The 25,353-nt window shown below is 46.4% G+C and overlaps 1 protein-coding gene across 3 annotated transcripts in view; it reads left to right on the top strand.

Annotated features, from left to right (window-relative positions):
• The window catches only part of ldlrad3 (low density lipoprotein receptor class A domain containing 3), a 41,087-nt gene extending 24,153 nt beyond the window's left edge, over positions 1 to 16,934 (top strand). For 2 of the 3 annotated variants that reach the window (XM_057051580.1, XM_057051581.1), the window contains 2 exons: positions 14,575 to 14,944; positions 15,116 to 16,934. In XM_057051580.1, coding sequence (XP_056907560.1) covers positions 14,575 to 14,944; positions 15,116 to 15,308 — 563 coding nt within the window. In that variant the 3' untranslated portion in view covers positions 15,309 to 16,934. The remainder of the gene's footprint in view (positions 1 to 14,574; positions 14,945 to 15,115) is intronic. The other variant, XR_008953254.1, reaches the window with a different exon arrangement.
• Positions 16,935 to 25,353: the final 8,419 nt, after the last annotated feature.

Below are 25,353 nucleotides of genomic sequence, written 5' to 3' on the forward strand. Positions count from 1 at the left end.
GCAGTGATTCCACACAATAAAACATTGCGCAGAATAATCTATAAAGGCTTTGAACAGGCATCTAATGACCTTTGGTGTGTTTCTTGCTTTAATGTGTTCATACATTTCTTTAAAACTCATGAGAAGTTGTGGCTGTGAAGCAACTTTGCATTAAACTTTCATGATAGTTTATTCTAACACCTCGCACATGATTTATGCCCCCACTGCTTCTCCTCCTGGCTGTTTATTTTAATAGCGTGAAATATTTGAATAAATAAAAGCCAGAGAGTCTTTTAATACATCGGGAAGACACAATTTGTGGCATATAAATGCTTTAAAAGCATCCAGCCATCAATTAGGTTTCTCAGAACAGTGCAGCATCAACTGGGCAGAACAACATTCCTCAAATAGTATGCAGGACACATTGTTGCGTTTTACAGTGTTCCTCTTTTAATGACAGCATTCCCAGGGGCAGCGTTTCTCTATCTAATGTCAGTGTAAGTCCAGACTCCTATAGAAATGTGGATTATCTTGCTAAATGGTGTGGCTGTGAGCTGCTTTGCTCTTGCATTATGAACTCCAACGCTGACCTTTTCAGTCATTCTCAAGGACCCATCAGTCACAGTGAGATGTTAGACATAATCAGCAAAGGGTGACATCTGAATTTATAACTTTTGGACTTTTTGATACGACAACAGTCAAATTAGCCAGCTTTGTTGGCACCCAGCAGTGTCCGTGCAGCCTAAACTGGTATCGGAGCACCTCCCAAATGAAAAGCAGTTTTAACCTTCAGCTTTGTTTATGAAGCACTGGTTTCACAGCAGACGAATCCATCTCTTTAATCTGAGAGGATGCTCCCTTTCCAGCAGTGAGTAATCTGCAGCCTCTTTTATATCATCCGGAGCTGGCAGAAAACCTACTTGTGAGAAGAACAATCATCATTTATACCTTTTGCATATTCAACAACCAATATTTTCAGGCCTGTAAACATTGGCTGTAAATTGATTGAACCATCTTGAACTTTTTATTGGTATCTTTTAGTTTGCTAATAGCTTCTCATTATTAAGAGGTTGTGTGGGGGTGTTGGGGTTTTAATGGCCCTTTTGGGCAGCACTGGAAAGGGAAAAGTGTGGAGGGGGTGTAAAATGGTCTGAGGGAGTGTGGGAGTGGAATGCAATGATGCCAGTTCATTAGAGCCCATGCACACTTGACAGACACAAATAGGTTGGTAGGTTTCGTACGCCGCTGCCAGCAGAGCTGAACTCTGCAAGAGTTTCATTATTGCTGTTTTCTTTCACCCAAATAGTGCCCTCTCTGCGGGGGTCAGGGACCGTCAGCTGGTTTGGTAGGACTCAGGAGGCTGTTTGCAGCTGCTTGCGAATTTAAACTCAGTTTGCAACCTCCCAGTGTTGTCTATTATACAGTGCATTTAACCCACTGTTACGGCTCCCGATACTCAAGACTGTGGCCTTATATTTTCTCAACTGCTTTCAAGGTCAAAGGGCAGATTTGTAGGGTCCCTCGTGGTTGTGGTGGATTCTGGAAGCTGCAGCAGTTCAGGGGCTTTAGCGGTAAGCCTGTGACTGCGTTTGGGTTATAACAACTGTCTCTACACACTTTCTCAGCACTTACATGCAAGTTCTGACTGAGGCTCCAGTCCTGCTGTCTACAGGAGGAGTTGATGTTCTGCTGTTATGTTAAACATAAAGATATACTCGTGTCTCCAGAAGTTAGAGCCTTTCCAACCACCTCAGTCACCAGATCTAAACAGTCCCATCAGTTCTGTTGCTCGAGGACCTTACTGGCCGGTGATTGTAGCCTCTCCCAGACTGAATCCTTTAAATCATTTTCAGCTAGTTGGTCCTCATATGGCAACTCTAAACAAACATCCATCTTCTGAAGCTGTTCTCATCCAGTCACCATGTTGAAGTCGCTGAAGTTACAACCGGCAGCCAAGAGAAGAATTTCTCTCCAAACAATGGCTCTACTGTTAGCGTTTGCAACCGTTCTGCAATGAGTGTTCCTATTTCTCCCGCATGTGTGTGTATACCAGTGTGTGAAGTGGACATGTATATGTATGTGGGGATTGTGCCTTTTATTCTCTGCTCTTTAGGTCCAAAGTGGAAGCCACTTGTTTTTCAAGGGGTCTACATAAAAATAGCAATAGTCCCTGCATGCATTTGCATCAATTACTGCCTTTTCTCTTTGTGCATGGATGTAATTGTATTAAGCAGCAGATGTGTTTTTCTTGTTTTGCTATCGATGGTACTTCTTCGAGAAAAAATAACTAATTAATGATGTTTTTAATGATACCACAAGAAAACAGAGTTGAATGTGTGTTTTTGAGGTCTCAGTGTATATATGTCATAGGTACATGTGTCAGGGGATTGTAGAAAGAAGGGAATGCTTAAACAGAAGGAAGGAAATGGAAGAGGGCCCTCGAGAGGAAAGAGGGACAGCATGTCAGAGAATTGCGAGATAGAAATGTTGGTGGGGGGGTGGGCTGGAATGTGGGATTAAAATAGATCAAAATGTGAGTGAGAAGACAATAGAACAGGAGAGGAATGAAAAACACAAGGGAGAGAGCGATGGCAAGTGAGAGGCGCAGTGATGGAGATGAAGGATGAGGTGGAGTGGCACAGCCATAAAGAGGATAACCCACCAGCTTTATTGTATACAGAAGGACTGGAAAACGGTGGGAGACTGGAGCAGATAAATGATGGAGGTAGAGAAGGGGTCATGGGTCATATAGAGGAAAAGACGAGTGATGAGAATGAGAAGTTTGCAGATCTGTATGGCACGCAAGTACCACTGAATGATAGCAGGATATAAAAGAGAGAAGGAAGAAATAAAAATTCAGCCGTGTGAAACACGCCGGGGGGGTGGAAGGAAGAGTGAAACGTACTCACGAGATTTAAGAGGGTCGTACTCGAAGCGCGGTGATTGAGTAGGAGGCCTTGATTAGTCTCTGCATGCTACAACGGTCTCATTCATGGTAATTGCTGGCTTCTGCACTGTAGTTCTAAACTAATGTCTTCTTTTCTCGTTATTAGTCCGTCTCAGTCACCCTGCTCATGTACCATTACCCTGCCATCAACTCTTCGGGCATCTTGCTTGCATCTCCGCTCTTCTCTCATTACTTTCCCCCCTCACCGTTGCCTCCGCCCTAGTCTATTCAGACTTTCCCCTCTTACGTTTCTTCTTAGATCTTTTGTCTTTCTGGGTGTAATTGTCATCTGAGGCTGTGTGATGGACCCGATAGATGCACATTAAAGCCATGCTGGAGCAAGAGGGAGACAGCGTTGTGGAGTGGAGAGTGGAGATATGCTCAACAATAGAACTGAGGATTTTCTTTGCCTTTTCTTGGTCCGTTTCTGAAGCCGCTGTGTTTGGAGAGACTGCACGGAAAGCAAAGACAAGTGTCCTGGCAGGGACAGTGGGCGTGCTGGAACATTCACAGTGCACAGAAGACGCTGCTTGGGCCGCAGTTGCTGCTATAAGCCGTAAACAATGAAACAATCCTCAATAAAAAAGAAATGTATTATTAATAAACTGTCATCATGAATATGCAACAGGAAAAGACTGATACATATTTCACATCCATTCCTTCAGTGCAGTAAAAATGTGCCAAAGGTTTGTGAGAATGTGTGTTTATGGGTTTAGACGTGAATCCAATTGAGCTATCACTTAATATTTGAAAAAATATCTCAATTTCAGACTATTTCCTCAGGCCCTCACTGATTTCTCAGTAATACAGTGGGGTGTTTTGTACCTACATGGGCGTGTTCCTGAGAGACTGATCTAAAAAGATTTCCTCTGTGCTGGCCCAGTTTCTCTGAGCAGCAGTTCTCAGAAGCGTTTCTATTCAGATTTCACCAAGTCTGCATTGTGATTTTGTTGGAGTTGACTTTTTTCCTGTTTCCACATTGCTTTAATTTTCATTCCTTTCCAGGAATCGCCACAGCACATTACAGAAGCTCTCTTCAGAAGAGCCGCATTTTGCATACAGAACAGAATAGACCAGTTTGGAACTCCGAACATTTTCTGCTTCTCTGTCTGAGTCATATCTGATTTTCATCAGATAAGATAGTAATTTAAAATACACGGCCTACCACAAACCGCTGAGCAGCTTTTTATTTTTTTATGATGGGTTTTATGGATCAGGGAACGAGCATTCGCAAGAAGGCTTTGTTTTTTAATTCGATTTCTATAAATAAAAAATAAAAGGTTGCTATTTGGTTTGAAAAGGTTTTCTGCTATGTTTCAACATTCTTCGCTGTGCTGGACATGCAGTAAAGTGAGTGCACGTTGAATTAGCACAGTGCAATCCCACTCTGCCACCAGTTCTTCTTGTATCAGCCTAATATTGTTTGATTCAGCCTGACCGACATTGTTTTGACGTATTTCATTAATGGTAGAGAGGACGGCTGATGCTCGCGCTGATAAACACGCCCTCTTTAGAGCAGACCAGCAGGAATGTGTTGGGCTAACCTTCACTTTCACTATGCTCAGTTGTTGCTTTGAGAAGCCGGCGACAATATTCACTGATATTATAGCTTGTTTCAGAGCACCTAAGACGCCGACCACCCTCTTTAGTCGCGCTAATTTAATTTTCTGTCTCCAGTTTCTCTCAGCTCTTAAAGGAGCACAACAGCAAAGGATGATCAGCATTAGCAACGCCTGTTTGTGTCGTATCATGTAACTGTCGATGCATGTGTTGAAGATTGCGTCAGCCCATGATAAAGGCTATTTATTTAGGTCCATGATGCAAATGGATGCTCAAGGAGAGGGAGACGGGAGGAAAATCTGAAATGCCGCGCAAGTAGCGATGGGGAGCCAGGACCCCTGCTGAGATTATTTTTTTCCACCCCGCTGGCTATTTTTATATTCTTTTCAGGTTCCATGCATGTGTTGCCTTTTTTTTTTAAAAAACTTGATTGCCCCCTCGTGCCATCTGAAGCCCCAACCTGGACCGCTCTTATCTCTGACTTCCAGGTAAAACCGTCCTTTCACCACATGGTTTCTTCTAACCATGTTGTCACTTGGAGCAAATATTTACAAGCTGCTGAAATGAGCCAACATGTTGCACCTTTTATCACTCGGACGGATGCTATCGGTGGCTGAATGCTGAGGCGGATGCAAGAGCCTTAACCTTCAACAGTTGTTTGTTTCCTTTGTTTGGCTTTGATAAAAGATGCATGGGCTCTTGCTCTTCCTCCAGCCTGACCAGAGCTTTTGTTGGAGGGGAGGGGGATTACATGGTAGAGTGCCTATCGAGGGTCCTGCTCCGGACAGCTATTGTGCAGGCAATGGTGTTGCAAGACGCTCGGTGGTGTGGATCTTTGCAGGGTCTCTCTCTCTGGATTTGCTCTCTGAGCTCACATTTATCATAACTTGGTCTGCAGGAATAAAGCGTCTGTCTCCTCATGATAGCAGATAAGCTTGTGTTCCTGTGTCTTTGTGAACGCGCAGACTTCTCCTGAATTGAACCTTTGTGTTAGATGCTGAGGTGAAAGCTTTGGAGTTTCAACCTATAAAATACTAGGTGTTTGTCTTTAATTCACAGTTTGAAAGAAACACAACGCACTGTCTTCAGGAAGAACAACGGCGAGCTCTTCTTTTTGACATGTGCTGAAATGCTGGCGGCGTTTAATTATTCAGCAGTAATTGGATTTCACCTCCCAAGACAATACAGAACATTCTGACAGGCGTGTTTGTTTAGTGCAGCTCTGTGTAGGAGAGTGCTTAATGCAAACCTTTTCTTTGTGTCAGAATGTCACCTTTTGAACCAGCCTTAATCTCATCTGAAAACCTGCTTGTCACTGAGACAGATGCAGCGGGTGGACCCGTTAGTGGCGCGTTCAGATTGAGCGGCGACTTAAATCCCACTTAGAGCATTGACAAGCTGATTCTCACTTCAATATAGCAACATTTCGGATTAGGTCAAGGTAACGCAACAAGTTTGTGTCACAGTGGAAACTGGGCTATGCCGGAATGAACGACAGACTAGCTTGCAGCAAGATCCACGTTGAAGTCCTCACAGATCTGTAATCCTCTCTTTGAGAAAATAATAGATCAGTTTGGTTGTCACTTAAAGGTATAACGCCGATCTTTAGATTTACATTACATGTTCTAGTTTTAAACATTGGTTTTAATTGAAGTGGCACTATTGTTCACTATTGTAGGAAAACTTTCTGTTTCTGTCTCAGCACTAAAACTTTGAATAGGTGGCCCTGAACTCGTTATTTTCCTCCAAGTAACCTTGCAGTGTACTGCATCATTTGCAGAACAGCTCAGGCTTATCCTCCTTTTAGCTGCGCAGCACGCTCATTCTCCTCTCGCCCTTTTTTCTTAGTGTCTGCGGTACTTTTGCCTGACTTGACTTTTTAAACACCTCTTAAAACACATCTTTTATGAGTCACCTGCAAAGGAAAGTGTTTGTAATAGAATATATTTTAACAATAAATGACATCTGTGGCACTATCCTGAATTAGGACACGAAAGGCAATAGATTGCTTTATATGTCCGTTATATGTTTTTGCACGTAATTTCATAAACACCCTTTTAATAAATATGTAATATAACAAATGTGGATGCCTGGATCAGGAGCATCAGTGAGGCTGTCAGATCAGCTACATCCTCAGCGACTCCTGGATCCACCTGCTGTGTTGTCAGATTGGCTGTAGGCTACAGTTTATAATAGCCTCCTCCGAGGTGGCTGTTGGAAGCCAGCTGATCACAATGGCGCAGAACACACTGCACGGCGCCGCACAACGCCCCAGTCGCAACACTCTCCTCGAGTGCTGATTTTGGGCTCCGCCTGCTTGTTCACATGTGTCAACCGTGAGCACCGTCTAATTCCGCTCTCAGGTTAGTCTCCGCCCCTTCCCAGCTCACCTTTCATCCACAAAGGGCGGTTGCCATGGTGATCGTAGCCGGTTCAGTGGTAGTCAAAGGCAGTCCGTGATCCCAAACACATCTTTCACTCCATTTTTTTCCTTTTGCAACACTTCAGTCACAGGAGGAGAAACCAGAAACTCATTTCTGCACCTCAGCAGGAGCCTGAAAGATGTCACAAACACAACAAAGCACGTCTCATCTTTGTTGGTTTACAAAGTTGGATACACAAGCAGAGCTGATAATCACAGGCCGACTTTTCTCCAGCTTTCTAAAGCTTCTAGCAGCTCTTCTAAATCACCGCTCTCCCGGCCCATTTAGCAGTGGCAACAATAAGTTGCTTTCATTGCTGCTGTTGTTGTGTCCCTTTGGTTCTATTTGCTAACTGGTCACAGTTGAAATGCATAAATCTTTGAAGAATGCTTTTCTAAGACCAAGTCGCTAACACATTCTGGTACAAATGGATCTGTTTGTTACCATCAGTCATTTAAAACATCTGGTGGCAGCCTCTGTTATTGCATCGGCCCGCCGTGGTGGTTAAATGAGGCTGTTCGGACCTGTGTGGTCGTATGAGGGCAAATGCTGTCAAATAGAAAAAGTTCAGGTCTCAAGATGCTAAAAGCGAAACATAAAGTCTTTGATTCGCTACAGACTGGAGGATGTCGTGATTTCTATATTGGTGATATCCAGAGGTTGACAGTGTCCCGGTATAACAATTTGTAACAAATCACGTTGAATCGTAAATTTCGTCCCCTGAATAGTGATTTTATTTGTAGTTGTTCATCTCCTCTCGTCTTGTTCCCTCCACTCTCCCCCTCCATACTCTTGAATGTTATTCCACCAATTAACCCTTCCCCCCCCACTCATCCAGGAGCCCACACTGAGCTGTGACCGAGTATTATGAGGGGGGCTGATAGTGCCAAGCAATGAAGCGGACAAGTTATTACAAGACAGGCAAATCAAGGTCTGATGAAGCATGAAAATATTCCTTCCCCAAAGCGCCACTCCAATCCACATAGTGGGAGATTTGCAGACAGAGAGACTCGCGTAGAGCAAACAAATACAAACCAGGGACTACTTCACCCCTCACATCCATTAAAACTAAAGAATTACTAGTTATTTTGTAATATAGAGGAAATGGCAGGACCAGTCTGACAGCGTAGGAAAGGGATATTAATAATGGGATGGGGAAGGAGCCGGAGCAGCCCTGTAACAGAGAGCTTCACTTGCCTTCCCTGCATCTCCCACAACGGCAGCCTTCATTTTATCAATCTGTCTCTTCCCACAGGGGGGAAGTTGTTTTGGCATGGAAGGCTTATTATAAACATCAGCCTCAAAGACAGGACAGAGCGGGTGTAAATGCACTAAAGTAGCACATCAGAGGAGAGCAGGTTTGAAACCAAATAAAACACGATTGTCAAGAGTCTGGATGCGGCTTTTTTTTAAAGCTACAAAAGGTCAAAGGTTATTAATCAGCACGCCAGCCCATTTTACAAGAGCGTTTAAAGGGGGGGGTGTAATATCTGGGAATATCAGCCTTAAACTGGCATCCAGTTGGAAGCATGTGACAGCGTTATGGAATGATGTAACGAGGCTGTAATATTATCATTAAGCAACGGCAACGAACGCATTCGTTAACTGACTGTACAGTCGGCTCCACACAAACGAGAGGAGCCTGCTGCTGGTATTAATGTAAGGCGTGAGCAAACGCTGAGACTCAATCACGGGAAGTAACGGCCGCGCCGCGTGCAAGGTTAAAACGGCGTTGTGGGGAGACGTGACAGGGCTGCAGGGTTTTGTTTTGTGGGGAGGTTTTACAAAGTCCAACCATTATTCTGAGTGAATTAAAGAAAGAGGCGCAGCTTCTTTATTTCATTGGCATTCTGCAATCTGATTGGAACAAGGGCTAATCTGGCTAAATGCTCTGTTAGACCACATCTACCATTGATTTAAACTGTAGATAAAGTACACCCTGGTGTGGCGCAGGGCGTTTGGCTATACGTCTCATCTATAAGCTGCAGCATGGAGAAATGCATAGGAAAAGCAAGCGTAAAAACATGCTGGGGCGGCGACAAGTCCCAGACAAGAATGCAAATGAACATTTTATCTATCTCTGGGTTCTTATTATCCTCGACTGTACAGCAGTGAGAGGCGCTGCTGCACTCCAGGGCTATCAGCTCGCTGAATACAATCACTACTGGAAATGCACTTTGACTTCAACAGGAACTATAAATCAGCAAAGCCGTTGGCCTCCATTAGGTCCACAAATCACAGTAATGAAAGCTGCTGTCATCCATGAAGGCAATACTAATTTTGAATAAAAGGAGGACAACGGGACATTAAAAAAAGAGGGAAAATCTTGATGTTGTCCCATTTTAGAGGTATTATGTCATTAAGAGCTCCACTTTGGAGTGGCAGATACCCCCAAATACCCCCAAAACCGAATACTCTGTCCAAAAAAGTGTGTTTATATGCAGGAAGATGGTGGTTGAGGCTGATGTAACACTATGCTATCAGAGAGAAGGTCAGCTGGGGAAGCCACCTAGGATTCCAAATCTCAGTGCTATTCCACATGCAGATGTTTACCAACAGGTACACAAAAACAGTAAAAGCAGGATTCCGGAGGTTTTATTTTACTTGTCCATTTCCTTTTTAAGCTGGGTTTATTGCAACCATAACGACCAGAAACACTTCTAAGACCGCTCTTGTTTTTTCACCCTGCAGCTTGAGCTCTGTAGCAAGAGGAGGGAAAAGGTCCCGAGTGCACAGAACGCATGTGTGTGTGTCAGATTCCTCCACCCTGCAGTGTGGGTTTCGGTAGGATGAAAGGTTCCTGAGAATTTGTTTGTTCTGCGTTGCGGTTTCACACAGAACGGTATTAGAAGCAGCTCCCACATGTGCTCCTACGCACGTGCACCTAGCTGATGGGATTTTTATGGCTACATGTTTACTACCACACACACAACCTGGTATCCACACTGGGTCGCCCCCTTTCAGTGTTCCTGCAGTAGATGTCATCATCAGTGTGTCGTGCGCCCCCTAGTGGTTCACCTCTTCTGCTACCCTACCCTAAATTATAAAGGCACGCCTTCCAAACAAGACAACATAAGCCTCATCTGTAGTTAGCATGACCATGAAAGCTCCGCTCTGATGGTCCTTTATCATCCAAAAGCACTTGGGCTTGTAGCAGTGCATCCTGGGATGCCATAGGATGATTGCTTTCCACTCTATGTAAATTTTACACGTCTCTTCATGAGTGTGAAAGGAGTCTTCGGTGCAGGCGGAGAGTATCCAGGTAGATGCAATTTTCTCCCGCTTCACTGGCATCGTTGTCCTTAATCGAGAGCTTTATGCTAATCAAAATACGCGTGCAGTGGCGTGTTGGCTCGCCTTCACTCGTTCCCTTTCATATCCGTACCTGCTCAAATGTTTTTCATCATAGGATTTAAAAGGTAGCTGCGTTGGTTAGAAGGTGGAAAAGCCTCTGTAGCCCTGCAGCATGTCTGCCGTTCATCCGCAGCATTGTTTGATTAAAGACGGGCTAAGAAGTTATTTCCAGCTTCTTTTAATCATGGCTCGCTCAGTGGTCTGTCCTCCTTCATTAACTGCAAGTACAAGATTCTATTTCTGGCTGTGCCTGTGCTGAACTATCTACAATCTGCGGCAACTCTCTGGATTTTTGTGACTTTATTTCACTTACAGCATAATTGTAGTCTGGAACCAGCTCTGATTAGCAACGCGAGAAGTGTAGCAGAGTGACTTGGCTTAAGCACACGCGCTTAAGCATCTTTCAGCCTGTTAATATTGTGACCGTCCATCACCTGTTGGAGGAGAAAAGTCAATAAACTATCTGAAAATACCCATCGGTTCAATAAAGCTTTAGATGTCACGCGAGGCTGTCTAATTCTGTTTAAAACAAATCTTTTCACCGTGACTATTTTATGATGGTTGCCATCTACCTGGGTCTCCAGAGAGAGCAGAGGATAAAATCCAGAGATCTTTTTCATCTGTCACATTAGGGTCGATAGAAAAAGGCGACAGGATTCAGTTAGCGGGTTGACAGTGATGATCTCCGTCGCACCAGCAGTGACAGTGAAGTAGAACCTTGTGAATGGTGCAAAAGCAAGAACAAGTGCAGCCCAGTGGCTTCAAAAAGACGAGCGTTTGTGACTCATTAAAGCAGACATGTTCATAAAGGGATAATGTGGTCTTAAAAGTTATTCAGACACGTTTATAAATGTCATTTGACACACATATACATAAAATTTCATTTAGTTAATGTTTGTTCGCACCAAGGCTGAAGGGAAAGACAGAAATAACTTGTTTGCAAGGTTGACGGAGGGAGGGCGGTAGAGATGTAGGAGAGAGCGAAGAAGGGATCGAGGCAAAAAAAGGGGGGGTTGACTTTTCTGCAGGGGTGCAGCTTTGGGTCTGTGCATTAAAATACCCGAGCCCCGCGGCACGTTCACGCTTTCTCCTCCGTGGTACCGGAGATGAGCCGCGTGTGCACGTTGGCTCTAAAAAGGCTGCTTCATCCGTCCTGGCTCCTCCGCTCCTGCCTCCCTCCACCTCTGGGCAGCGTGTGACCTCCCAATGTCCCGATAATTCTCTCCTCTCTAATGCAGTGTGAAAAGAACGACACTGTTGGCAGCAGGTGGCAGAATGAGGGGAAAAAACGAGTGCTCGACAATCGGATAGAGTGAGCGGAAGAAGGGAGACTTGAGTGGAGCTGACCCCTCTTTGCTCACGATAAGAAGGTTCTTATGCACGCTGTCTGGGGTCAGCGCGGCGTCTGATCGTAAAACCAGAAGCACCAGTCTACCCCGGAAAATTACCAGCACGAGGGCTCGTGACAGAGCGAGCATGCTGATGAAAGGTGGGAATTCTGGCGAGCACAAAGCTGATAGAGAGGAGGAGGGATGTATTAGAGGAGAAACCCCAGGGAGAGGCCAGGAGCCCAGGAGTGGTGTGGGGGGGTTGGAGGAGGTGGGGAGGCGCTCTTGTGTAATTACAGTGGAACGGTTACCGGCCGACAGCTTCCACATATGGAATACTGATGACCTCATAAATGCCGTTTTGGACCAACGCTAATATTTACATGGACATTAATTCATGCGTTATAACCACGTCGTCGCAGTTGTTGCATCGGGATGGTTACCGTGGTGCCAAATTCATGAATGCATCCCAGAATATTCTAATTCCAGAATTGTGAGTGAGCGGCCTGCAGACGCCACTCAGTTATGGCTAAAAATATGTAATCATTGATATAGACGACCTCATTAATCCGGTTTTTACTGCAGAGTGTGTGTTTGTGTGTGTGTTTTGTCTGTTTTTCGTCATTTCAAGAGCTGTTTAAGGGTTAAAAACTGCTTTTGATGTTCAGTTTGGAATGGTTAAGGGTGGGATTATTCTTGTAGTGATGATAGCTAGCGTCAGAGAATGCATTAAGGTAAGGAGAGTCCTCACAGAGATAGAAGTACAAAGAAGTGTGCGTTTACGGATAACATCTTGTCCATTATCAGAGAACAGGCGGTCTGTTTGTACCCCTCCTCTGTCTCTCCATGTGATAATCCCACATTTCTTTGTGTCCCAGCTATAAACGGCGGCCTGTAATGTGAGGCAGGGCGAGACCCCCATGCAGGACCTCTCCCCACACAGGAAAATTACTTGCTTCACTCGCTTTCTGTCTTTTATTTTTTGTGGGCTTCTTTTTTTTCCTGCTCTCTTTTCATCTGCGCGTGATGTGACACAGCCTTTCAGACCTCTGCCGCTAATGTGCCGAATAGGCGGCCATTGTTAATGTTACAGCACTGAGAGTTCCTTTCTGTGTGTTTGGTGGTTCTCCCACCGGACCGGAGCACTGTAGGTACCCCAGGGTGGCAGCGGGATCTCGTTATCTCCGGGGTTTTTTGTAGGGACTAATTATGGAAATGGTCTGTCTTTGTTTCCAAGGTCCCGTTCTTAGTCAATTGGTCGCCTACTAGCCAATTTGAAATCACATGGGAGGGGCGGATGGGGGCTTTTTTGTCAGCTGGTGCCCGACTGGGGCAGCTGGGGGGGGCATCTGAATTAGATTAGATTTAATTAAGGAGTGGGGCCCCTGACTACACACTGCTACATGAATGGGCTGTGTGCCAGGCTAGTTGTTGTGAGGAATGCGGCAGTATTTCTGCACCCACACACACACACACACACACACACACACACACACACTCAGATTCACAGGTATTGAAGGTGAATTGACTGAAGCAGCAATGTGTGACAGAAACTCATCTGCCAATGACACGTTTTGATGTTCACAGCAGCGACGGTTCAAAGGAATGTTTCAATTTGACGCGTTTCTGTTGAAAAGACGGTCTGATTTTGTTCTGGTGATAAGGTCACGATCAGACGAAGGCGGGTCAGACTAAAAACAGTACTACAGATTAGGAAAGAAATCCTTCCAGAGGATTTCCCTTTCGTTAGCATGTTTTAGTGATGCGCGCTTTAAGGCTGCTGTGTTGCTAACGCTATCACAAACGGATGTTTTGTCGGCCTCGGCACATCTCGGGTAATTGTTTGACATCCTGGAACGCCGCCTCGCCTCAGGGATGGACGCAGCGGCCGTGCTAAACGCAATATCACCCAAGTGCGTGTAAATCTCTAATCCTGGAACACTTCAAAACCCTCCTGGAGTGCTGCTCCTTTAGCTGCATGGCTTCATAAGGATCTAATCCATATGGATGGAAGCATTTTAGACTATTGATTGAACTCGGAGATATATGTGGAAGCTCTGTTGGCTGTATCCTCCGCTCTCCTGAAAGGTGACGTTCTCACTGTACATTAAACATTCATACACAGAGGCTGTTATGGAAAAGAGAGAAAACCTCTAACAGACAGCCTCCACGGATGTTTCAGCTTTTTAGGAGGCTCACTGGGGTTTAATGTTTACAGCTCCCTGAGGCATTGGTGTAATCTAAACTGAAACAGCAGCTGCAAAATACTTTAATGCAGCTCATCCCTCATTAGCCCATTCTCACTGCAGCTTCATAAATAAAAGGAACTCATTCCACTCCCCCTTCCTCCCTAATACAACAGTATTATGTGCCCATGTTGTGTGCCAGAAAGCAGCAGAAATACCATTTAGTACTGTAGAGGAGCCTTACCCCGAGTGTCTGATTGAAATTCTCACACTCTCGTATCAGTCAGCGGAAACGTTCGAGTGCTATTCCCCTCCTCCCATTTGGAATAATAAGCTGCATTGCTCTGTGGCCATGCAGCGGTTCCTTTTGTCATTTTGGACAGCGGGGGGTTTACTGTGTTTCTCACCGCTGGCCGCAGCTCTGGTTGTGAACTTTGAGTTCCTCCGACTGCTCCCCGTGGTCAAACATGGTAATCTGTGACGGCGTCTGCCTTACATCTCCTCCAGTGCAGAGCCTCTCACGTGCTGCTTTATCAAAAAGTGCTGGGAGCTTGTTTTTTGTCCTCACAAAGGCTTATTTTGCTCCTCTGCTTGTTCCCTTTCTTTCTGATAAGGTATGAGGTCTTTGAACATGGAAGCATTCGTTTGTTCTTCCTCTCCAGTCTCTGCTCCGAGGGAGTGTCTGCGTCTCTGCCCCTTTTGTGATTGACAGGATTCACAGCTCCAGCAATCGCTCCCTCGTTTCCTTCCCTACTTCACCTCCTACTCATCCTACCTTTGCTTCCTGTTCTCTGCAGAAGCTCCGGGGCAGGATTTTGTCACACTGGACTACCGCATGCGCTATTACCCCAGCATCACGTACGCCGTCATCGGCAGCGCCGTCATCTTCGTCCTGGTGGTGGCGCTGCTGGCCTTGGTGCTCCACCACCAGAGGAAACGCAGCGTCCTGCTGCCCAGAGGTGTGAGGGGGAGCCTGCATCACCACCAGCCGCTGCTGCTGTCCCGGCTGGTCATCTTGGACCAGGGCAACCTCCACCCAGAGGGTCTCACGGTGGCGGTGGCGGGCCGCTCGAACACACTGGGGCTGGGACTGTCTGGTGCCCTTTACCCCTCTGGACTCTCCACAGACTCTCTGCCGTCGTACTCACAGGCTGTTCAGGACGTCAGGTGAAGAGAATAATGATGATAATAACTCTGGAAGTTCATTATCTTTTGTCTGCATCCAAAGAGCTCTCTCATTATTACAAACCAGTCACGCTACATTCACCCATAGTGACTTTCCCAGTTCATTACTGTGCTGATGTAGCCGTGGCGCCTCTCTTTGTTTCTTCCTCGCAGCCGGCCTCCATGGTTTGATCTACCCCCTCCTCCGTACCTCTCAGTGGAAGGATCCTCATCAGAGGATGAGCTTCCCCAATACGAGGAGCTGCATGACCCCACAGCGCGGCACACCGCAGCCTCCGCTCCCAGAACTGTGGCCTCAGGTGCCCGGGTGAGCAGGAGATCCAGAGACGACTTGGACCAGCTGTAGCTGCAGGTTCGCACGAGGCCAGGACAGCCTCCAGCCAGCAGAGCAAAAGACTGTAGCTCCAGCAGGGCTCGGAATGTCCTGTAAGCTGATCTGCTCTGGACCTAGACTGGATGTTGTGTACTGGCTCCCCCTAGTGGAGTCATGGATGAGTGCACTCCACCCTCATGACGATCGCTAAGCGACGTTTTAAAGGTTACTTCAGTTGATTTGTGCCCTTTTAAGAGATCCTTTCCACTAAACTGCAGTCTCTGTCTTCTTTCAGACCATTTATACCTGATGGCTTCTCTCTCAATGGATAATTATCTACAGTAAAGGATCCATGATATTCTGTGTTCTAATGGAAATGGAGGCACATATTTAGCTGTAGGATTTGTTGTACTTTTTTTAAAAATCAATACCTTAATGTGACATTAAATAATATATTGATTTAGTAAATGATAATAATGTTTGAGCTGTAGATAAGAGTTGCAGCTTGTTGCTTTTTGTCTTTGTTATTGAAGATAAGCGGTACAGTTGCGTAGGAGTTTGATGGCAATTATTACGTACTGTGGAAAAGCAGCTTGTCTCTGTCTACAGTGTGGAAATAAGCAGTCATCTAATAAAATCTAGCAGATAATGATTACAAAATTTCCTTGTATTAAATCATAAAGCGTTTTAAGTAAAAACATGTCACAATAGCTGAAAGAAGATCTCGTATTCATTTAAATGGAAGCTAAAATATGAAAGAGAAAAAAGAGCTGAAGTTAATCAAGAACATACTCTCAGCCGGTTTAAGTTTGTATGAATACACATTTCTTGTCCATACATGTATATATGTGTTCTCAAGGCCTGGTGTTAGTGCCTCTGTGCTTCATCTGTTGGCACAAACAGTCTTTGAAACCTCAAAAACCAGCGTTTTACAATAAGCTCAAAGCAGACATGTGAGACAATCATCAGAATGTCGTGAATCTTGCTCAGCAGTATTAAACCGGGACTCCAATCCTCATGTGAAGATGACAGCTGTGACATTATATGTTGGCTCTTGTTTAACACGAGGAAGAAGGAAAAGCAGGTTTCTGATAGAAGAATTTGTACTCGTCTTTGTCCAGGAAATCCAATCAAAACCAAAGATATTCATTAAGACTGACCAGGCTCCTAAAACCTGTGGGTGTCTGTTTCTGTACAGGAAAAATATGATAAGCGATAGAGGGCAAAACCAAAATGATATTTGCTGTAAAACTGGAACATTTCTCAGGCTAAAACTGCCTCTCTGAGCTGTAATCTGATTCTTTATTCTGTTTTAAGAAATCTTAAATATTTAGTTCAGTCTCATGAAGTTTCTGTCATTTTTCTGTTGTTTTTTTTGCTCCTCATGATCTTTTTTAGCATTGAAAATAAAATAAAACTCTGCCTCCCTTTTCTTCCTTTGAGTGTTTAAGGCCTTTCATAACATTTTCCTTGCAAATTTATTTTTTATTTAATCTAGTCCTCGAGACAGTTAGATTTTAGTATCAAACCCATAAATACTGCAGTGGAGGAGGAGCAGAATGTATTTCCTGTTGCAAAATGGTGGAAACTTAAATCATATGTATGTATTTGATTGTCAATAAGAGTAAAGTGGCATCTAAACGCTCATCATCTCAAACGTGCACTGATGTCACCTATCATCCATTTCTTTATAATGATCATTAGAGTTCTGCACCGACATTTCTGTCCAGCAGATGTCGCCCTGTCGCCATGATAAACGGACCTCGGAGCAGAAACGTTCAAACCTGAAGTTCTTCATTTCTCTCTCGCGTCACTGCTGTCAACTATTATCTATTTATTTTAGGTTTCGATGACACCTAAAGATGTTTGGGTTCAAGCTTAGGTCCAGCCGGAACTCATGGCAACCGTCTCAGTGAGATCTTTCATGAGACAAAGGTCGTCCAATTCATAAGTTGCCTCCTATTTTCATTGTCATGATTCTATAACATTCATTTTAAGTTGCCTCTCCCACCGTAATATCCGTATCACATTATGATACAGATAAGCCGTGATACCATCACACAACACCCCCTCCGTGTCCTTCACATCCCTCCACCTGCCCTCCCCCCAGCTTCCTAACTGTCCAATATCCATTATTGTTCATCTTTTATCTGCCGGCACTTAAACTCATCTCTCATTTTCAGCCCCCCCAGCACCGGCAGCAGCTCCGCTGTCCTTTACCTCATCTTAAACCCGGGTTCTAGAGGCCTGTGTTTGCTTAGCCCGAGCTCTTAACCACACAGACTTTAATTAAAAGCCTGCACGCTCCTCTTTTTCAGCCTGTCCTCTTTCCTGTCTGCCAGGCAGCTGGTGACTGGGGGAAATGTCCAGCTGAAGTGGAGGACATCGGGACACGCTCTTCAGTCAATCAAAAGGAACAGAATATTTTAAAAAGAGAATATTTAAAAAAGAGGTTTTAGTTAAAGTTGGACTGGTCATTATAGTGAGAGGAAGCGGCTGGAGCTGGTTTAATGGAGGTGACTTTTGCTAAATATATGACCAGACAACGTGAAAACGCAGGTGATTCATCACACATACCTGTCTGAGGTCTTATCAGGGTGGAGGTGCTTCAGTGCCGCAGTGACCCTGAAAGCTTTGTTGTCAGGGTCAGTTTGCCCCTGTAGGGTCTGCCACACACTATTAGTCATGGTTGGAGAGCCAGAAAAACTTAATGAAGGACCGGCGCGTCCTGGTCGGGACTCTGCTCTGGAGCCGGGGATGGAGCTCAATGACAGGCCCCCACTGGCCTACGACCTCACCTCTGATGCCCAGGTCAGAGCCGATGAGCTCCTGTGTTTAATGGCAGGACTGCTGACTATCAATCCAGACTGAGGTACACAAATAAAGACAAATCACTTTTCCAGCCTCCTTTGACAAGACACCAAATCTTTTTTACTTTCTGCGCCACTTAACAATCAGTTGAACTGCTGGAGGCCGTCTTCAGAGTGTTAGAAGAGCTCTAAATGAGCATCCCCCTGAAAACTGAGACCCTGTTGGACATTTTCTTTACTAATGGACTTATTTCTGCTTTGGTCAGTCCTGCCGCCATCCCGCTGTGATGTGCAGGGACGATGTCATCATGCAGAAGGTCAAACGGACATATTCTGTCTTGGCTTTTGCATTATTGTAACAAACATCTGTTGGAAAAATGCATTTTGGCACCAACCAAACTAAAATAAAAGGCAGGTCGCTCCCGGTTTTGCTCACATATACAATCAGTCACTTTGGTTCGGTGCCACGGCTCCAGTGAACTGAAGATAAGACCCCGTGTTTTCACATGTAAATGACGCGAGCTTGGAGGGGAAAGGATTGGGCGTATTGTTAGCGGGGAGCAGCACTGAGGGGCTGCGAGGTGCTCTGCTGAGGGGTTTGGCCAGTGCAGCTCTTATCAGATGAAGAGCAGGCCTCTGAGGGTAGGAGGGGTCGGCGAGGGACAAGGGCTGGGTAGGATCGAGGGGGCCAACAAGAGAATAGAACAGCTGGCGGAGTCACGCGTGCAACCTCGAAAACACACAGAGACCAGACACGCTGAGCACGGTGGGAATCTCCTCTGCAAAGAGACCCACAAACGCACGAGCTCTTTTTTTTTGTTGTTTTTTTTATCAGTCACCAGCCAGCAAGTCTTAGCCGCAAATCACACACCCACAGCATGGAAACGGGAGCGTTCCACACAATCACAAAGCAAAACGACAAAGATTTACAGCAAATAAAGACCAGGATTTGGGTTTCACATGAATTGCGGTTCAACGTGAGCCCCAGATTTTAAACTCAGAGTGAAGTTCCTTCATCGCTCACAGCGGTCACACACAATTATGGAAATGACACCACAAATGTTGGAGGGGGTGAAGAAATTCAGCAAAAATGAAAGGCCGAATCAATCAGAACCGCCTGAGAAAATGCTCATGAGATCAAAGTTCCCCTAAACATGTGACCCCGTGTTAGTTTTTACTGCCATGCTTCGGCTTAAGTTGCCCACATTCCGACAGCAGCCAAAATTCCTCTCATATATATGCATATATGCGTACATATGCATAAGTCAGACCAGTGTTAGCAGCTGAAACAGTAACACTTCCCTGCTTAAGAATAGACCAGGGTGCTGGCTCTTGTCCCCGCCATTCAGACCAGTGTTAACCACACAGACCAGCATGCTAATGGGTAATCCCTGAGGACCAGCCACCTTTGTGTCATCCCCTAAGAGGATGTCTCTCTCTGGGCGACTGGGTGACAGCCACCAGGCTGCCGGCAAATGGACAAGCAGCGTGTTGGCAGATTCTCATCTGAGCCCTCCAGAGGTGGACCAGCAGGTTGCCAGACCCTGACGGGTTCCTGACGGGCAGAAGATTGGCGCCTTAAAAGGTTGTGGGTGAGAGTGTGGCGAGGGAGTCGTTGTGCAGCAGGTGGGACGTGTCAACAAAGACCCAAAGGACTCCAGCGGCACTGGGATGAGGTTGTTGCTTTTGTCTTAAAAGGAAAAAAAAGCTCATAATGACTTGAAGACCTATTGTTGATATTTGCATAATAGCAAGAAATTGTCAGGGGTAAACGGGGCTTTGGCATCTGAAAGATTTTCCTGGGGATTGGAGCAAGTGTCCGTGTGTCTCGGTGGATTAGAACATTCCACACTGCAAGGTGGGAAGTTGGAGAGGGGAGCCAGCCAAGAAGAAGGCTGTCACCGAGGACCAGAGAGGACATTCCACAGTGCAAGGTGCAGCATGGAGGACATAGCAGGCATGAAATCCCTTTGGAGAAAACCTGTATTCATTATGATGCGACTAAATAAAGCGTAGGGTGGGGGTGGGGGCGGGGGCGGGTCCCTCCCTGGAGACGGTTCAAAATGGATGTGTGGTCTGCGCGTGTGGTACTATATGTTACTGGCCAGCCTTCATAACTCCATACAACAGTTCATCCAGGCCTGGTTTTATACTGTCTGTGATGAAATATCGTGGTCTCATCCCAACTCTGTTCCCTCATCTGTCTTTGTGCCCCCCAGAGGACTGAGCTCCACATGCAGCACCCAGGTTGTACAGTAGGACGGGAGCAGGCGGGACCTCCGACCATCTCTGTCTGTTTACATCCTCGTAAAAGCATATCGAGAAGAATTTATGTATCACAACTACAGTTATGACAAAAGGACCTTCACTTATTCTGAATCCTGATGAGATGAAATATAGTTAAAGGGTGACATTTGCAGAGATGGGCAACAAAACCCGGTTAAATAAGCCCCTTTATACTTTATCTATAGCAATCTTTTGGCACTGAGGGGTCTGGCTGGATTATTCTGAAACCTGGATTTAATCGATTTGAAATTTGGTTGGGATCCTGCAGCAGGACCGGTGTTCAGAGACGCTCTCGGGATTTTTCTTGTAATTGCCCCACTTGTTGGTATGTTGGTAATCATTTTAGATTAAATGTCCCCGAGATCCTTTAGCAAACCTTCGTGATTTCTCAGGCTAGATGTGTCAGGACCGTTGATGCTGGATCAGCAGATTTTTAACACACTTTAGAGAACACAATTTTGCAAGAAAGGGAGCAAAAGTCGACAGTCTTCCATCAAGGCCGCAGTCCTGAACTTCCTTCATGTGTTTGAGTTGTTTGTTCTGGACTTTTGTTACATATTTGTCATGGTAATCTGATGTCCCCCCATGCTAAACATCATCAATCGTTCATGCTAAACATCATCAATCGTTCTTTGCCTGCAGCAACACCACCCCCCATTGCCCTCGCTCTTTCTTTATTATGAAACATTCAGAGAAACCTACACACACCCTGCTTAGAAAGGATCCCCCGACCCGGCTCGCAGTCCACCACCCAGGGCCACCCCATGCATCGCACGTTCCACGCAAGCAGGGAGCACGACACGTCCTCATGCCCCTCATTTTATCCATGCACCTCGGTTCCATCCATCATATCTGCACACCCCCCCCCCCCCCCCCCCCCCCGGGTCCCCATCATGTCCTTACAAAGGCAGCAAGCCAAAGAAAAGAAAAGGCAGAAAAGGAGAGAAGAATACAGCCGCTACCATGCAGAACAGTGCTGGCCGAAGTACCGTCTATTGTCCCGGGCCCTGCCTCTCCTCGCCTGGTCTCTCCTAAAAACACACCCTCTTCTCCCAGGAAACAACAGCCCCACAGCTGGGGGGATGGAACTTGGGGTGTGTTGCTGTCTAAAGGAGTATAGTTCAGGCCCCGCGATGGCCCCCTGGTCACCAGCCGACCGTACGTGTTGAGCCGTCAAACGGGGACGCCCTGGCCCTCCCCTTGTCTTCATGGGCACTCCTTCTGGTGGGCAGTGGAGGCCCCCGAACCGGTGACTCAGGGGCCCAAAGGCACAAATGCACCATGCTCTGCTGACCCGAACTCACAGGAGAACAGAGAGGCTCAGGTTGAGCGCGGGGGCCCGACCACGCATCTGCAGGGAACATTTTAAAAAGAGGAACTCCCTGACACGTTTATACGCCTTTAACTTCACTCAGATGTGTGCGCTCAACTGAAATGCTGCTGGCTTCTGCTAAAGGAAAGAAGACAAAATCCAGGTTCCAAAAAGGACTAAGATTGAAGAGGGGGAAAGCATGAAAGTGAATGGGCTGCATCCACTGGCTGCAGACAAAAGCTAGTGCTTCTCTGTTGATGGCGATGTTCTGTCTTTGTAGCCAAAAGAAGAGAGGGATGTCCCCACTTGGTCATGTTCACACCCTCTGCTGATAGAGCACCTCTCACTGCTGGTCATGGATGTTAGGAGGTCCTGCAGCTGCATGAGCACCAGTGTTGGTGACACCAGAGAGATGAAGGGAAGAAGACACACTGCTCAGGAAAGAGGTGAAGAAGAAAGGATGCAGACATTCATTTGAGGGTTCCGGACCGAAAGTTAGACCCGAAGTTTGACGAATGAAGTAAGCAGAGCTGGAACTGAGGAAAATGCTTGGGATATATTGAATGTTGCAAGTGAAACAAAGCATGTGTGGAATTGTCCAAAGGCTGTGAGACTCGAGAGACCGCTGAGGCAAAGAGTGGTGAAGAGGGGGCAGGATGGGCAGGGAAGGGCTCGAGGACGGGATCATGTTTGGCACGTACTTTTAATTGGTGCAAATCAGTAGCAGGGGAACAGAGCATTTGAGATGTTGTCTTGAAATCTGTCTACACACACACACACATTCATGTTCCTTCACAAATGTCTTAATGGAACCGTGACTCACTATGCTCCATCTCTATTCAATAAAAGGACAATGGAGTGCTGAAACTGCTAAACGGCAGTTAAATCCATACGTGTGTGTGCGTGTGCGTGTGTGTGTGTGTGTGTGTGTGTGTGTGTGTGTGTGTGTGTGTGTGTGTGTGTTGGGCATATACATGAGTGTACATAGCCATGTGTTTGGTCCTTGAACCGCACAGATTGGGATTTTCCCCAGTGAACCGCTCCATATGGAGCCTCGCGTCTTCAAGCGCATCAAGGAGCAATCAGAGCCATTAGGAAGCATTCACACACTCACTGGGGTGCACATTCCCCCAGATTTGGGTGTCAGGGCACAGAGCCATGCCCAAAGGCCCCGGGGTGGGGACCTGCGCTGAGGGAACGCACTAGAAGAAGCTGATCCTTCACTCGGCACCGGTTGCTGTGTTGATGCTGGAGGGGCGATTAAAGACTGATAGAAACTGTTGAATACAGAGAAAAGTGGTCAGATTGGATTTAAAGATGACATCATGATGCTGTTTAAGATGATGGTGTGGCCACATTCAGTGTTGCTAGGTAGAGTACGCGGAGAGAGAATGAAAGAGTGCCGCATCCTCCCCTGATGGTGATAAATGGAAGCCGTCCCAGCAGTGGGACCCCAGACCATCTGTGACACTCAGATAATCTCATAACAGGGAAGCACGTCGCCGTACACACTCTCATTTACAATCTGGGGGCAGCGTAGGTCAAATTCTCACCTTCCAGAGGCCAGAAAAGACCAGAAAAAGCACTATAAAATTCTAAGAGTACCTCACAGAAGCGAGCCGTCCTGTTTGTGGCTCCGCTCGAAGACGTGACCCCCTGTGGGATGTTTCAGCCCCACATCTTCCTGCTGATTCAGATGTTCTGCGAGAGAAACTTTTTTTCTAGGTCTTCCCAAAAAACCTGATCTATTTTGGTTTTGAGTCGATTAATCAGACAACATTCCGCCTGGGAACAGCAGAGCGTCTCCACGCGGCGAAGACTCAGGGCAGGAGAGGCGAATATTTATAGAGCCCCGCACCAGGATTCATCAGCTGATCTCTGCTTCAGTGTTTAGGAAGCCGTCTCCAGGCGGATACAGTAAAAACCCGAGTGTCTAATCGGAAACATGACATCAAATATAAATGACATTGAGTCAAAGTGACCTTTCGGCCCGTCGCTGCAGATTGTCGTCCCCGAGGAGGCACGTTGGCATTTCCTCCACACTACAGTAGGGTGGTTAAAAGGAACGGCCATTTCCCGGGTAACCCGCTGTGGCATGTTTCGGTGACGGCCGAGACAAAGCCACACGTGACAGGCCTGCCGTCCCCCTACAGCTGTGACCTGTCTCCCACCCTGAAGAGGTAAAGAAGAGCAGGAAGGGAGCTAGTGCTGGATTAGGAGAAGGAAAGAAGTGTGGAGAAATACTAAATCTGAATTAAAGAAAATGAGGAGATGAGAAAATACTTTAGACCCGATCGGCTGCTTGGGGGAAAAAAAAAAAGGCAACAATGTGCGGGGATTAATCCTCAGGAGCACATATGTCAGCGCATGATGATACATTTCTCCACCGGCTCAGCGACCGGCCCACTGCTACTTCAACCCCTCCCAGCAAAGAGGAAACAAAGAGGTTGTAAAGTAGCACAAAGTTGTAAACAACAATGAAAGAAAAGAGTGACTTCACACAAAAAGATGCTGTAACTGTCAGGGGTCAAAATGGCAAGAGGAGCGAACTCTTGACCTCCTCTGCGACCGCGAGCTGCCTCCCGGATAAAACAAAGACTTCATAATCCCGCTCTCTGTCGGCGTGCCTGCAGACTCAGATACCTCTTGGCAGGAGCCCCCCCCCACCCCAGCTTTTTTTTTTAATGTCCTCCTCATCAATAATCACGTCTCCCATCCTCCCACCGTCTGCTCCGGAGCAGAGCCTCCTCAAGTGGGTTGCCTTCCTCCAACAAAAGGAATCTTCATCCTGGAGCTTATGAGAGGAGGTGCGCAGAGACGGCGAGGAGATGGACGATCATCAGCTCATCCCTTTAATCCTGAGCAGACAGAGAGACTCTTCAGTGAAGAGCTGGGAAATCCACTGTTCAGGCGCTCTGAGCCCTCAATAGACCTGTAGATGTCGGGGGTCATCCCGGCTTTAACCCTGACATAACAAAACACATGCAACGACAGTAAACTGAACTATGGTATGATCATTTTAAGTCTAAAAATATACAAAAATAAGAACCTTGAGTGTGATTTTATTTGAACTGTCATGTCCCCAAACCCTTCTGGTGCAGTACGACGGAATGATTCGCTGTTGTTGGGCTTCTAATACTGTCTTTGTTTTGCTTTTGTATAATTAAAAGGTTGCGCGGTTCAAACTAGCTCATTTAGCTCGCATTCATTATGCAGGAAGCAGTGGGCCCGACCGTCCCGCGAGAGCCTCTCTGCCATCGCAGAAATACATAAAGTCAAGGATTTGGGACGCGGTGCAGCTCTGCTGTGCATGAGCAACATGTCGCGTTCGGCGGTGCGCGGACGTGCGTATGAGCATGCGTGCCGCTGCGTGCGTACGTGCCATTGTGTCCCCTTGTATGTGCGTGTAAGGAGGTGAGTGTGCGCCTGCATTCAGCGCCTCCCCGCAGCTAATGAGTAGCAGCCCACCTCTCCAGCAGGCCTGGCAGTCCTCGGCAGCAGGGCTGGAGCTGCCGGGTTTTCTCATGGTAATCACACACTTTGTCCCGGGGTGGATAATCCTGCGCTGGCTTTGTCTGGGCCCCAGAGGAGAGCCCCACGAGGTTGACCCCGCTTCACAGAGCGCCACAAAGACCCCAAAAGCAGTGAGCATCAGCAGCACCCCACTCCG

The sequence above is a fragment of the Takifugu flavidus genome, chromosome 13 (assembly GCF_003711565.1).
Source record: "Takifugu flavidus isolate HTHZ2018 chromosome 13, ASM371156v2, whole genome shotgun sequence".
Taxonomy (NCBI): Eukaryota; Metazoa; Chordata; class Actinopteri; order Tetraodontiformes; family Tetraodontidae; genus Takifugu; species Takifugu flavidus.